The following is a 13834-nucleotide window of genomic DNA, read 5'->3' as shown; positions in this document are numbered from 1 at the left end:
AACCTTTGAACTTATTTACAAAGTAAACAGGTCAAAGTTTACTTGCACTATTTAAAAATATTTTTTTCATTGATCGGTCACGGAGTTACAGTTTACGGAACTTTTTCTTTGAAATAAAGCATCATTTACACATATTTTGTAGGCTCTGTAAATTTTAAAAACCATCCTGTAATTTTAAGAATTATATATTTAATATATATGCCAAGTATGAATTAGATCTGATGCTACTCAACAATTTTTTTGATTTTCTCAAATCTTACGACTCTCGAGTCCGATGCATAAAAATGTCCGCTGATCGAAAGATGTGTACATTGGAGGATGATTCAAACGGCATAATTGTTATTAAATTTACACATAAAGTCTGTATTACTGATGAATATGTCCAATATAATCATTGCTTAGTATTTTCGATTTATTATAATGATATTTTGCGATTAATATACCCGTGTATAATTGAGAATTACCGAATTTTCGCCATAATTAAATATTTTAAAAAATCATTAAAAATCAACCATACAACCAAATTTAATTTTGTAAACGTTTTTAATGTTATATAACACTTGGTAGAATTTGTGATATCAGTATTGTGGACATCCAATCAAATTTAATTTTTCTTTAACATACCTACCACCCGTCTACCTATAACTAGGCTACAAGTTGTACAAGGCTAGACCTCCTAGCCTACTCTAGCTAGGTAGGTAGGCACTAGGGCCTAGGCCTCCTAGGCTAGGCTAGCGTAGGCCTAGGTCTCCTAGGACTAGCCTATACTAGGACCTAGGTCTCCTAGGCCTAGGGCAGCTTAAGCCTAACCTCTTGGCTGGTGTAGGCAGGGCATATTATATTATTATAAAATACAATACAATGTATATAGCCTGTTATAGGTTACTTAACATATTCGTTTGGATATTTCTATTTACCATCCAGATTATCAGCTCCTTGGAAAGAATCTTCTGTTGATGCCATTTCACCTAATTCCCGTCTCTCTTCGTGTCGTCCAGCTCAGCTCGACTCGAATTAAGCGCGAACACAAAGGGCAAAGGTCTTTGGAACAAACCATTATTTCAGATGTTCAAGTCGTCAAGAGAACAAAGAGCATAACAGTAAAACTAGAAAGCCACATTTTGCATTTGACCAACCGATTGCGGGCGTCCCTTATTTTTTATTTAAGTTCAGTAGGTGATAATTGTATTTACATTTTTTCAGTTATTTATGCCTACTGTACTACTTTAATATTAAGTATTTGCTTTATATTATCAATTTCTGTCCGTATTTGTAATAATGAATATACTGCATTGTAATGTTCACAACGACTTGGAGCTCACAAAAATATATGGTAGGAGGTGGCTGATGGGAAAACGACCGTTAACATTATTTCCCAAAAAGTAATGAGGGAGGGGGGTGATAAACTAACAATTTTTTTTATGGGGCCTTATGCCTACAGTGATTTCCTCAAAAATATGGTCTTTTCTAATAGGACTAGACCAATGCAGTAGCCCTATGTCTCGCCGATCTGCGGTAAAGTCGCGGAAACATTTAAAGAGAGGCAAACCAACCCGGATCCAACCTCTACTGGCTCGTGTGAGAATCGAACCCACGACCTTAAAAAAATAAAAAAAATTATTTAAAAAAAACTTGCCCCGTGTGGGAATCGAACCCACGATCGCCGAGTTTACTACTCCTGATTCAGCATGACTAAACGGAGGGAGGTAAACCGCGGCCCCTAAGCCATTAATTCGATAAACCTAGTACCACACCAAGTACCAGTTAGTCAACTGTGATTCTACTAGAAAAAATTCTTTGTATATATACACTGCAAGTTAATATTACGCATGGTCATGGTGTCAAAAATGGTCCGTGGGCCAAGAGGGTTTATTTTTTTGTCTGAAAATGTAGAATTAAATTTATAATCGATTTTTGATTGTTACCATCTCCATAACTAACGCACTTCTTTTTAAATAGACAAAAATTTTTAGAAAAATTCATTATGCAAATTAGAAAAAAAATAGACTAATCATGTTACGGGAAACCTGGTGGTTGTGTGTTCAATTCAATTTTTTTTTATTTTTTTTTTTAAGGCAGTTTAGTTGGTGGTGGATAATGAATAGCAAGCAAACCTGGAGGTTGTATGTTCGATTCTCACACAAACCAATTTTTTTTTTTTTTTTTTTAAAGGCAGTTTAGTGGGTGGTGGATATTGAATAGCAAGCAAACCTGGGCCAATAGCGTAGGCTACTGTGACGTTGCGACCACGTCTATAATCACATCTAATATTTACAACCTCTAACCAACGTCTGCCAAACGATTGTAACCAACCTCCATTATATAATTATAGACGTTGTCGCAACGTCAAAGTACCTTGTTGGCCCGACATCGGTAAACGTTTGAATAGATGTTGGGTACCACCGTTAGGCCGACGTTTCTTAGAGGTTGTAAATATTATGTATGATTATAGACGTTGTCGCAGCATCACAGTACTCTGTTGGCCCGACGTCGGTAAACGTTTGAAATTTACAACCTCTGGCCAACGTCGGCCCAACGGTGGTAACCAACGTCTATTTCTTACCGACGTCGGGCCAACAAAGTACTGTGATGCTGCGACAACGTCTATAATCATACATAATATTTACACCTCTAAGAAACGTCGGACAACGTTTTTAATTACCGTACATCTAATATTTACAACCTCTAACCATGGAGGTATTATTGAGAAGGAGATCACTCGGCAAAGCTACGCGCACGCAGCGCTATGCAAATGAACCAAGATCAAAGTTGCCGCAGCGCGTANNNNTCTCCTTCTCAATAATACCTCCATGCTCTAACCAACGCCGGCGGCCCAACGGTTGTAACCAACCTTCACTAACGTTTACCGACGTAGGGCCAACAAAGTACTCTGACGTTGCGACAACGTCTGTTATCACATCCTAATATTTACAACCTCTAACCAACGTCGGGCCAACGGTTTTAACCAAACACCATTTCAAACGTTTACCGACGTCGGGCCAACAACTAGTGTGACATTGAGACAACGTCTATAATCACATCTAATATTTACAACCTCTAGCCAACGTTGAATTATGACACCTCTAGATGGCCGAAAATTGCACTTCGAGACTATTTTATAGGATTATCTCCTAAAAAACAGATTCACCATGAGGCCCGGCTACCCACATCTCCACTGATCATCCACTGTGCGTTCCTAACTATATAATTGACAATGATATTCGGTGACGGATTTTTCCAAAATTATAAATAATGGAGAAAAAAAGAAATTATATTCAAAATTAAGTCTGAGAGTGCCATTCCGGCCCGAAGAGGTGCCTTAATCGTACATTTTCTTACCTCAGCGGCCCCGCTTTATGCATGGGGCTGAGGTATAGACCCCCAAAGTTGGGAAAGTAGCCCCCCCCCCTCTATTTCGAATTCCTGGATCTGCCACTGATATTTAGGCCTAATAATATTATAATAGATAGGTCATGATTTCAAATTCGTGGTCTGCGTCACGGAAGTTGAGATTTCTGAAGAAGCCACAATTTTACAATGCTCACATTTCCAAGAATGGGCAGTCCCGAACTTTAATTGAATTCTTACATGGGTAGCCTGTGCAAAATGAATGACATTATGTAAGCACATTGTGTATTGGCGAAGAAATTTAACATTATTTATATCGTCCTAACTTTCACAAATTTTTATTTTTTCAAATACGACACGTTGCATTTTTAATCATATCTCTCTGGACAAATAGACAAGTCAGTTTAATATGCATCTCGGTTATAAATTTACAAAAATATATACACACTGACATTTGGAATATGTTTGTATTACCCCATTTATTACTTCGCTTATCGTATTTTTAATAATTGTTTATACAATTATATTGAATATATAATATTTTTTAACGACACAGAATTCAGTTGTGACTAATTACTGATGTGCCATATTGTTCACGCTGATCACTGTGTTTAGTATAACTTAGATTTTTCGCGTTTATTCTACTATAAAAATAACAGTTCGTTGTATCTTTTCTAGTCAGGATTTTTCTCATTATATTATTTACCGAAAGGTGTTTACTTGCGGAAGAATTTTGTGTATTTTGCACCACACCCTCTCGCGCTGTGTCGAATCGGTCGGTCGATCACCCCTGCGAAGGAAAATGGCGGCGTTCGATTTGAAGTAATAAGGAAGCAAACGTCTGTAAAATTAGCTACATTAAGTCATTAACCATCTGTGGAATTATATCTGTTTCAGTGATAGGAGACACTGATTTAATAAAGTACGTATATAAATCATTTTAATTCTGTAATTTTGACTAATTAATAAGAAATTAACGTCTGGCTTACGAAGCGAGGGCCCGCGGTTTCGTTTATTCGGGTTCCTTCACTTCTTACACAGGCTGTCAAGCACGGTTTGGCCAGGGTGTTCAGATGCTTAGCACAGCAGGTGTGTACGCTTGGTGCAACAGTGGCGATGCACTTGTTACCCGTTTTCTTCGGGTAGGCCCTAAGCTAGGCCTAGACCTAGTCAGTTGAAAGTAGCCTAGGCTAGGCAAAGATAACGGCGTAAGAAACTTTAAATGATATATATGACTAGGTCCTAGTAGCCTAGGCATATACTACTAGCTACTACTACTAGGGCCGGGGCTAGGCCTAATTTTTGTGTTTTCCTTTAATTTAAAAACATGTTGTTGTACTGTTAGTTAGGCTAGGGCCTAGCCTACCTAGGCCTCTACGTATGGTAAGTATGGTAGAACTAGGCTAGAGAGGCTATCATTTTTTTAAATTTTAAAAAAAATTTTATTTCATCAAAGTCCATCAGTGGCCAAGGTAGGTTGCCCTTTACAGGATTGAATAATAAAATCATTCATTGACTGAATTCAGACCCTGTCAACTCAAGTTTTGAAGCCTGAATATTCTTTTTTTCTTATATCTTTTTCAAGGACAAGTCTCCAGATAATTATTGCTAAATTATTAAAATTATGAATTTACATTACTACTTGTTGAAAATAAAATAGGCCTAAATCAGAGAATTATAACGACTATGTGTATTCATGGTAATTTGAGTCATTATGATTGTCTGTTTAGGCTCATGTCTTTATTTGAAATCTCTTTATCCAAATAAGTAGGCCATGTTTATTGGATATGTGCATAGCATGCATAATTGGTTCATGCATTACAAAGTGCATTTAAAACGTTACTAAAGTTCAAGTAAACATACACAAGTTTAACAGATTAAAAGTTTTTCAATTAGCAATATTATTATCATAAATTGTTTGCCCTTCTGGTTGGACACTAATATTGGTATATATTTCATAATAATAATAATAATAATAGCACCATATAATAATCTCTCAGAGTGCTATTATACATAAAAGTGAACAAATAAAAAAAATGAAATGTGTCTTACTGATGTTTTACTTATTTTAATATATTTCAAATTGTATTTGGCAATATACACTTATGTATTCAAACAAAAAAAATTCCATTTTTATATACATTTGTATTTTTCATGGACAAGTTAATAATAATATGAATCTTGAATTTTGAATATCAATTATATGCTCGTTACAGGTGTGTACAAGTGCTTGCATTTCTACTTTACCATTTAATAAGTAGGCCTACACCAAGCAGAACGGCAACAAAATTGGAATTGAATACATATCAACACTCTTGAGTTCTTGACCAACAGTATCATCAAACCAGTAAATATCTGGTGATTGAGGTTATGGTGACAGGCTGCTTTGCCGAGTGGTAAATACCAATATGAATGCAATATCATCTGCTTCAGATAAGGTGAGACATTTCCTCCATTCATATTAATACATTACATACAGGTACATCAATTTTCTCATTCATATCTGCATTTGTACAACTTACAGAGTGCATTTCATCTTACCAAATCTAGCACTTTTACTGGTAATTTTAATCTGTATTTCAATAAAAATCATACATGATTATTTAGGTTATCGTGACTAACTGCTGTGAGAACTGCCTGTGAGGTTTATTACAGTAGTTCAAATTTCATAGTTATTAGTTAATATTATCCAGTAATTTATGCTATTTTGTGTATATGATTATTAATAGCACAATAGAATCAAACAGTACTGTACGACAAAGATTATTTAGAACAAGAGAGCCAACTACGCTTATCGAGAGCGTAAACAAGCAGTACGTCATACACAACCAGTGTAGGATGCCTGCTGCGAATGGTCTGTTTGTCTGTTTATATCAGTTTTCCACATGATACAATGCCTTCATAGATGGTGGTAGATTTCTTTATTTTTCTTTATCATCATACCATTGAAGCGGGTGCACTTCTTGTGAACCTGTACATAGTGGGCGCACTCCTTAACGACAATGGCAACTTCCATTGTAACTAGGGGAGTAACGTATTTACAAATGTGAGTAGGCCTATGCTCTCTTGTTCTATACTCTGTGTATGCTAATACTATTAGAGTCATAGGGCAGCAGAAAATATTTTGTGTTCAAATGCAACAACAACAACTGTGACCAGTAACAATTAACATGTATCATAAAACTATACTGCATAAATAGTCTATGAATTCCAACACTGGCAAAGCAAAAACAAAACAGTGCAAATAGTATATTGATGATTATGTTGCATGAATTTGGAACAAGCTGAGTTAAATAATTATATTAATTTCAGTATCACTTCTGATTTTTGATTAATGCTATGACAGTACTGAACTGAATACTGAGAACACATTGCACAAAATAAATATTTAATAATTCATAGTTTTATAGTCCTTGTACAAAATGCCTACCAGAGAAACAATGGTAATAGCGTTGACATCAACAATAATAAAAAAAATAAATAAATGAAAAGACTAAGTATTTATATGTTTAATAGTAATTGGTAGAATATTTGTAAAGTGCTTTCCACAATAAAATTGTCTCAAGGCGCTGACAGTGTCGGACCACTAATCATATTGAAAAACAGGAACTAAACAAAAATAAAATAAACAAACAAGTCGTTTAAGTAATTTAGTGAGACGGCAGCCAAAAGTGGCATTAAACAAACCGCAAACACGAAAGGGAAGGAAAATGTGCTCTCTCGATGTTGAGATGTTGAGATGTTGATCATCACCACAAATGTGTACGCGCAGGTACCCAGATGGCAGTATGCTGGGTTCAAGTACCTACCACCTACTGTAGGATAAGTCAACACTCTGCTACCATGCATTACTACAGTAAATAAATTTAATTAGTATATTTTTTTGAGATATATTTTTAAAAATTATTTCTGTCATTATTATATTGATCATTAACATCAGTATTTATTAATTACATTTATTTTCATTATTTATTGGATATTAATTTAATATTATTCATTCGTTTATTTCAATTTTTCTGTTCATGGTAATTACAGTACAAGTTCATGTTACCCACTGGTACTAAAGTAAAATATATATAGGCATACTCCAGATAATCAGCCACAAAAAATGTAAGGCCTACAGTAGTCTTTTATTAAGTAGTTTTGCATAGAGAAAATAGTTGTGTTCTACTATTATTTTATCTATGGTCTTTAATAGTGACTGGTTTATGGTCATCGGTGCATGAAATACCAGGCGTTATTCAATAGCACACCTTTGTCCTAGCACAATATAATATTAACAGCATTCCTATTTAGGTTCAGGAAACTGGTATATTTTGGGAACTTCCATTGTTTGCTACTTTGACGGATATGGGGGTAAAATTCTGAGTGATATCCTCCTTTCTTGTTTGTTGTGTTTTTGTTTGTTTCATAATTTGAATATGTATTGTATCAGGCTTCAATTGTTATACACTACATATACTTTTTGATTTGAAAAATAAATCATTGTTAAACATCATACCATGATAATAAAGACAATTTTAATTTTAGTACTCTTCACGGATAACACAAGCAATGATATAAAAATGTACTTATATTAATAATAATAATAATGGTCGACTTATAGAGCGCATATCATAGAGACCTCTTTGCGCTTAACATAAATAATACAAAATAGAATGATACTATAACTAATCCTACTCCTTAAAAACTAAGCATGGTTTGGCCATTGGCTTTAAGGAGTTTATCCGCCCTTTGTTTTAATCTTATTGCTATACTATACCACACACCATGTTTTTTCATTAAAACAATGATATTAATTCGTAAAAATGATGTTAAAAGAATTTGGTTAAAACTAATAATCAGTTTTACCTAATATATTTTAGAGAAATAAATTTATTTCATTTGCAAAAACTGTGTTAGAAATACCTATTGTCTCATAGGATAATGTAATATAAATTGAAATTGTAAATGGACTGATTTTGAGTAATTTATTATCTTCAGCTCCCTACGGACTCTACAGTCATTATTAATGCAATAAGCAGAATGATAAAATCCACTTGGTTTATATACATAATGTACTGTAGACGATGAGAGATGAATGGACATTAATAATGTGACCAGGGAGTCTGAGATTTAACATTGGCAAGGTACTTACATGATGAGTCAGGTAATAATTTCCAATTGGTTTGTATACAGAAGCCATGTTCTCACGTTCACTCCTATCCGATGCAAGTTAATGAGAAATCCAGTCAAGGCGGCATCAAATTTTATCGTATGTCTACATGAGAGTTATAGCAGAAAGTTATAGCAAATTGAAGATTAAAATTATCTCTATTCATCTCATGATGATGTTTCAATTCAATAAAAGACGACAAAACAGAAATTACAGTAGGTAAGGGCCTGCCTGGGCTAGGCCTGCTTTGAATTGGTTAGGCAGTAGTAGGCCATCCCAACTATCGACAAATAAAAGGCAAAATATGTTTAACATCCAATGTTTTCATCTTCACTTGGTAGAGAATTCCCAAAAAGCGAAATAAAACTTTTTTTTTCTCACCTAACCTAAGCCTACCTATTAACATTTAGGAGATTTTTGGCAGCATTTATAACCCGAGCCTCCAAATGTAGTATGCGAGTGTTCCAGCGCCGTTGTGCCAGATTTGTTAGCTAGCAATGAAACATCCATCAAAATGTCAAAAATCTTTTTTTGCACAAGAGATGCAGAAAATACTACAGTATCAGTTTATTAGTGATTGATTGGCGATAGGAAAAGTAAAAAATGAAAGTGTCACGACTGACTACTAAAATTAGTAAATATCATTAAATATCTTGAGAAAACAAGATATTAAAGCATTCATCGCGATGTAAACCCCAGCGTTCATTGAGATTTTTGCACAAGAGCCTCTGATTTTCTTCTATCAAATTATTGGTGATTGATGGAGGTTAGGAAAATCATGTGTATATGAAAGTGATGATGTCATAAAATAGTAAATACCATATTAAAATATCTTGAGAAAACATTGTAATGACTTCATCATCTGGCTGAATTGAAACCAATACTCTTGAGGTTGCTTTTAATAGCTAATTTGTATTTAAATTACTGTACAATTAATGTAAGATTATAGATTACACACAGCACAGTTTGGCAAAGTGTTTCAGCCTGTGATACTGTAGGTATTTGACCCTGCTGCAGTGCCATATTGTGCTAGTACACCTCTTGTTACAGTCTGGCAGTGTTCATAATTATCTAAACTATTAGCTTAAGCATTATAAAAATGCAATGCATGATGATGGTTTTTATAGACATACAGGAAATATTAAATTTACACGATGATGTGTCTGCGTAATAAGTGTCCATGTTAACGTCTTGTAAATTATTATTACTGTAAGAGTATGAACTTTCTGGAAATCTTGTCATGCACAAATAAAAAATAATGTTGAGAATTATCAGATATTTTGAGTGAAGTGTTACCTTTTGTGGTGTGCACCATATGCAGTAAAACTCCGATGAGGGCAGTATAATAGAGGCAGTGAAGTATATACTGTAGGCTCTAACAGCCGCCCATACCAACAAAATTACAAAAAAAGATTTATTAATCATTCAGCTGAGTGTTTCTAGCTCTTCATCAGAGCTAAACAAAATTGTGTTATTGATCTTTTTGATTTTGATTATTTGCGAAAATGAAAAATTCTTATTGTGTACGTGCTACTGTAGTCCACACATCAAGTGCCCTGAGCATCTTACATGGATACACTACTGTATTATTATTATTACAATGAACAAATATGGCTTGTGCACACTATGCACTAGCAGTATGCTCGCACACCAGTATTCAAAATGTTAGCTCATGCTTTATCGGTAGGTACCGTACTCGCGCGAATAAGCGCCCGGGCGCTTAAAATATTTTTGGCTCTTTTTAAGGGTGCTTAATTCAAATGGGGCACTTAATCAAACGGGGCGCTTATGAAAACAGTGGAAATTGAGGGGCGCTTATGGGAATAGATGAAAATTGAAGGGGTGTTTATAGAAAATTGAAAAATTCAAGACACTTTTTTTTTTTAAATTGAAGATAAACGATGGTTTCCATTGAAGATAAACGATGGTTTCGGTGAACTAAAGGTAATCGTCGAGAGAGCATGGCTCATGACAAGAATGTTGGGGGGTATTTACACAACAGCACATGAAATTAGTGTTGGTGTTGGTGGTAAGCGTGTTGGCCGTCTGCTAATTCAGATTAGTAGGATTGTTGCAGGGTTTCTTGCTTACTGTAGATACAAGCGTGATGAGGTCAGTTTATTTTTGTTGACTGAAAATGGCCATACAGTATTTAAATTTTTAGACATTAAATACTCCTAAATCCAAAAAGAGTAGCAATATAACAAGAACGGGATTCTAAAGATGCATCAAAACTGAAAACCATGTTAAACGTAATGGAGACCGATAGACCAACAGCAGATGGATAGATGGACTGACCGACCGACAATGCTAAGATAGATGCGAATAATGCAGAAAATTAAGTTGGTGATGTACTGTTCTGTACTGTATGATTAAATTTTCTTAGGAATTGAGGGGGCACTTATGCAAACGGGACGCTTAAGACAATTTTCACGTTTATTTGAACGGGACGCTTATTCGCGCGAGTACGGTACCTATATATGTGTGACAAATGAAATTAATTAAGTAAAATTTTGTTAATTAATTTTGTTTCTCACTTCAATGTATGTGTGTCCAAGCGTCACAAATGCTTAAAAGTTGTTTGTAAATCTACCGCACACAAGAGCTATAATGATGTGCATATGACAACTGTCACACTTGCAAATTGGTGAAAGCAGACTGCTCTTTTGCCAGGCTTACGGGCATAATAATAAATAATAGATAAATAATATTAAATAATAATTTAATCTTGAGTATTAAATTATTATTTAATAATAAAAGACAAAAAAAAAAAAAAAAAAAGTTCGCAAAAAAAAAAAAAAAAAACACAGAGCCTAACCTAACCGCTTTTATTGTGATTGTATCATAAGGCTTTCTTGGTATCTCAATAAAAAAATTCAAACAAGTTTATGTTCATAAGAATCTATTTTTGGGTTAGAATGTTGATAGTTTATTAACAATACCAGAAAATACAACAAACTTTCAAAAACACACCACAAACAGCATCCAAAGCCCCTGATTATGATTGTATCATGTACTGTAGAATTGTTCTTGGTATCTCAATAAAAATAATAAATAATTTTAACAACCTATTTTTGATGTTAATCAAATGCTAAACAATTTTTCAGGTAGAAAAAAATTGAGCATGAGAAATATATAATAAATAAATGATTAATTAATTATAAACAAATTGTCAAATAATAAAATATCTTCTGTGACATTCAAAATTTATCCTAATTGATGAAGACTAAGGGTAACATTAAAAATTATTCATATTATAATAAAAATAATGTAAATATTATTGCTATTTGCTGTCACATCATGAAATATCTAATTTTTGAATTTTCATCATGATTTATAGAACCATTTTAATAATCACAAAGCAGTAATATTTTTATACGTGTTTGCAGAATTAAACATGAATGGTTAGCAGTGAAATTAAAGAAAAAAAAATTGATTCCCATTACATGTTTCTCAGTAGCATCTGTCTTTACAATTAAAAGAACTATAGGAAACAAAAGTTGTTTAAAAGTACAAAGCCAGTGGTTCATGAAATGGACAAGTCATGCGCAGACTTGCATACAATTAACCCATACGTACATACACAGTTTAGTTTCTAGATTTCAAAATCCTTTGTGTTGATAACTCTAGAACCTTTTGTTATTGTCTATGAGAAGTCGGCATTATAAACATGCTTTAGTTTTTAGTTAACGGCATACGCAGGACAGCTGAGCTGGTGTCAGGAAGGAGTCTGGGATTCGTACAGTTTCACTCTGCAACTCACATGTTTTATTAGTAACAAAGCCGGATATCTGAAGATCTGTCATTTGTTTTTAAACTACGGGGTCTTGTTTTAAACAGTTGACTTGTATTGGTATAACTATAAGGTCGAGTTATCTAACATCAGTTTGGAGTTGGTATTGTTTTATTTGCAAGTACCATACAGATGTGTTTATTTTAAAAGATTCTAGACACTTCTGATTGAGGATTTAATATTGTACCTATATCTTGAAACAATTGAGCAAGGAGTCAAAGTCATACACATCCTGGTTTGTTGTATTCTTCATCAACATTATACCTGAGTTGCAATTGTGAAAGTACGGCTTTATTTTTCATCAACAGTAACATCTTCGAATAATTTACCGTATGGATGTCATATGACCAATATATTCTGTTTATCTTATAGTGTGTTTGGATATTTATAATTCACCAGTATGTATACCATACCTGATTATTATATTTCAGGGGTTCAAGAGAAAATCTGGGTGAATACATTTCATGAATTTTATCAATGAATAATAAAAATAGATAATTTGTACCGGCAACGGGCGTCACCATGTCATAGGTAAACATTAGGTGTCACTGTCATCACACATTGTGGAAATGTTTGTTCCTACTGCAACACTCAAGTGCCTATGATAAATTTAACAGATGGACTATGGACCAAGATTGACCTCTCAACAGGGAGAGAGTCAGATGTAAAACTTGAGTTTTAATTCAACCTAGCATTTTATATCCTTCATAATGGAGTTTCTACAAATAAGGTGATACAGGAAGAATAGAAACTATTTAGGATTAGTTTTGTTTGTTGTTGGATGACAATTATGAGCAAACCGGTTCAATTTCTTTCCTCGGTTTTTGGAAGTAAACGGAAAAAGTCAAACACAAACAGTCCTCCTAAAAGTTTTCCACAGGTATGTTGTACATTATTCAACGACAGGTATGGTATGCAAAAGATTTGTAAATGTTGGAAAATGTTTTGTGCTGTTCTTAATTTAATTGTTATAATGGGTTGATTATGTTAGGAGGTATTATTGTTGATATATTTGGTATACTTTACAGATTAATATTTAAGTTCAGCTGCAATGAGAACTTACGTACATTATGTAGTAATAATGAACGTTGCTATTGACGTTTAATCAGGTTGATACAGTACAGTAGTCTGTATATCAGATAAAAAGTATACAGTACTGTAATGTGTAATTTTCATTATGGCGTTGAGACAACACCTACTGTAAAATCACATTCACTTTACAAAACAAGTTTATGATTTAAAAAGTAATAAATATACTTATGAATATTAAACTAGTTACTTTAAGAAATAAATTAGATTGCAAAAGTCAGAAACAAAAGCTAAAAACAAAATTTGGAGAATTAATTCATAATTTTATAGAGTATGTTTATATTACAGTAATTAACAAGATACTTTTATACTTTTAATAATTTAAAATTTGGTGATTAAAAAACACTTTGCCAAACAATTTATTTCTGTCCAAAAATAAAAAATAAACAAATAAAAAAAAAGAATTCATGAACATACTAGACCACATTTCACTCTGTTTTGTTTAATGA

The 13834-nt window shown here is 33.6% G+C and overlaps 2 protein-coding genes across 4 annotated transcripts in view; one reads left to right on the top strand and one right to left on the bottom strand.

The window, feature by feature from the left end:
* Positions 1 to 1055, bottom strand: part of LOC117119105 (DNA polymerase alpha catalytic subunit-like) — a 24711-nt gene extending 23656 nt beyond the window's left edge. For both annotated transcript variants that reach the window (XR_004447131.1, XM_033263916.1), the window contains exon 1: positions 918 to 1055. Coding sequence is in view for 1 of the 2 variants with exons in the window: in XM_033263916.1 (XP_033119807.1) it covers positions 918 to 963 (46 nt within the window). In the remaining variant the exon portion in view is untranslated. The remainder of the gene's footprint in view (positions 1 to 917) is intronic.
* Positions 1056 to 4117: 3062 nt separating this feature from the next.
* LOC117119083 (serine/threonine-protein kinase 24-like) overlaps positions 4118 to 13834 on the top strand; it is a 43444-nt gene continuing 33727 nt past the window's right edge. Inside the window, exons 1-2 of one of the 2 annotated variants that reach the window (XM_033263892.1) lie at positions 4118 to 4270; positions 5565 to 5786. In XM_033263892.1, coding sequence (XP_033119783.1) covers positions 5757 to 5786 — 30 coding nt within the window. In that variant the 5' untranslated portion in view covers positions 4118 to 4270; positions 5565 to 5756. Of the gene's footprint in view, positions 4271 to 5564; positions 5787 to 12914; positions 13177 to 13834 lie in introns of those variants that run through there. The other variant, XM_033263890.1, reaches the window with a different exon arrangement.

This window comes from Anneissia japonica, unplaced genomic scaffold (genome assembly GCF_011630105.1).
Source record: "Anneissia japonica isolate Jap-2015-1 unplaced genomic scaffold, ASM1163010v1 scaffold1792_len1028045_cov167, whole genome shotgun sequence".
NCBI lineage: Eukaryota > Metazoa > Echinodermata > Crinoidea > Comatulida > Comatulidae > Anneissia > Anneissia japonica.
The sequence above is the reverse complement of the archived record's forward strand: the minus strand, read 5'-3'. Positions and strand labels throughout refer to the sequence as shown.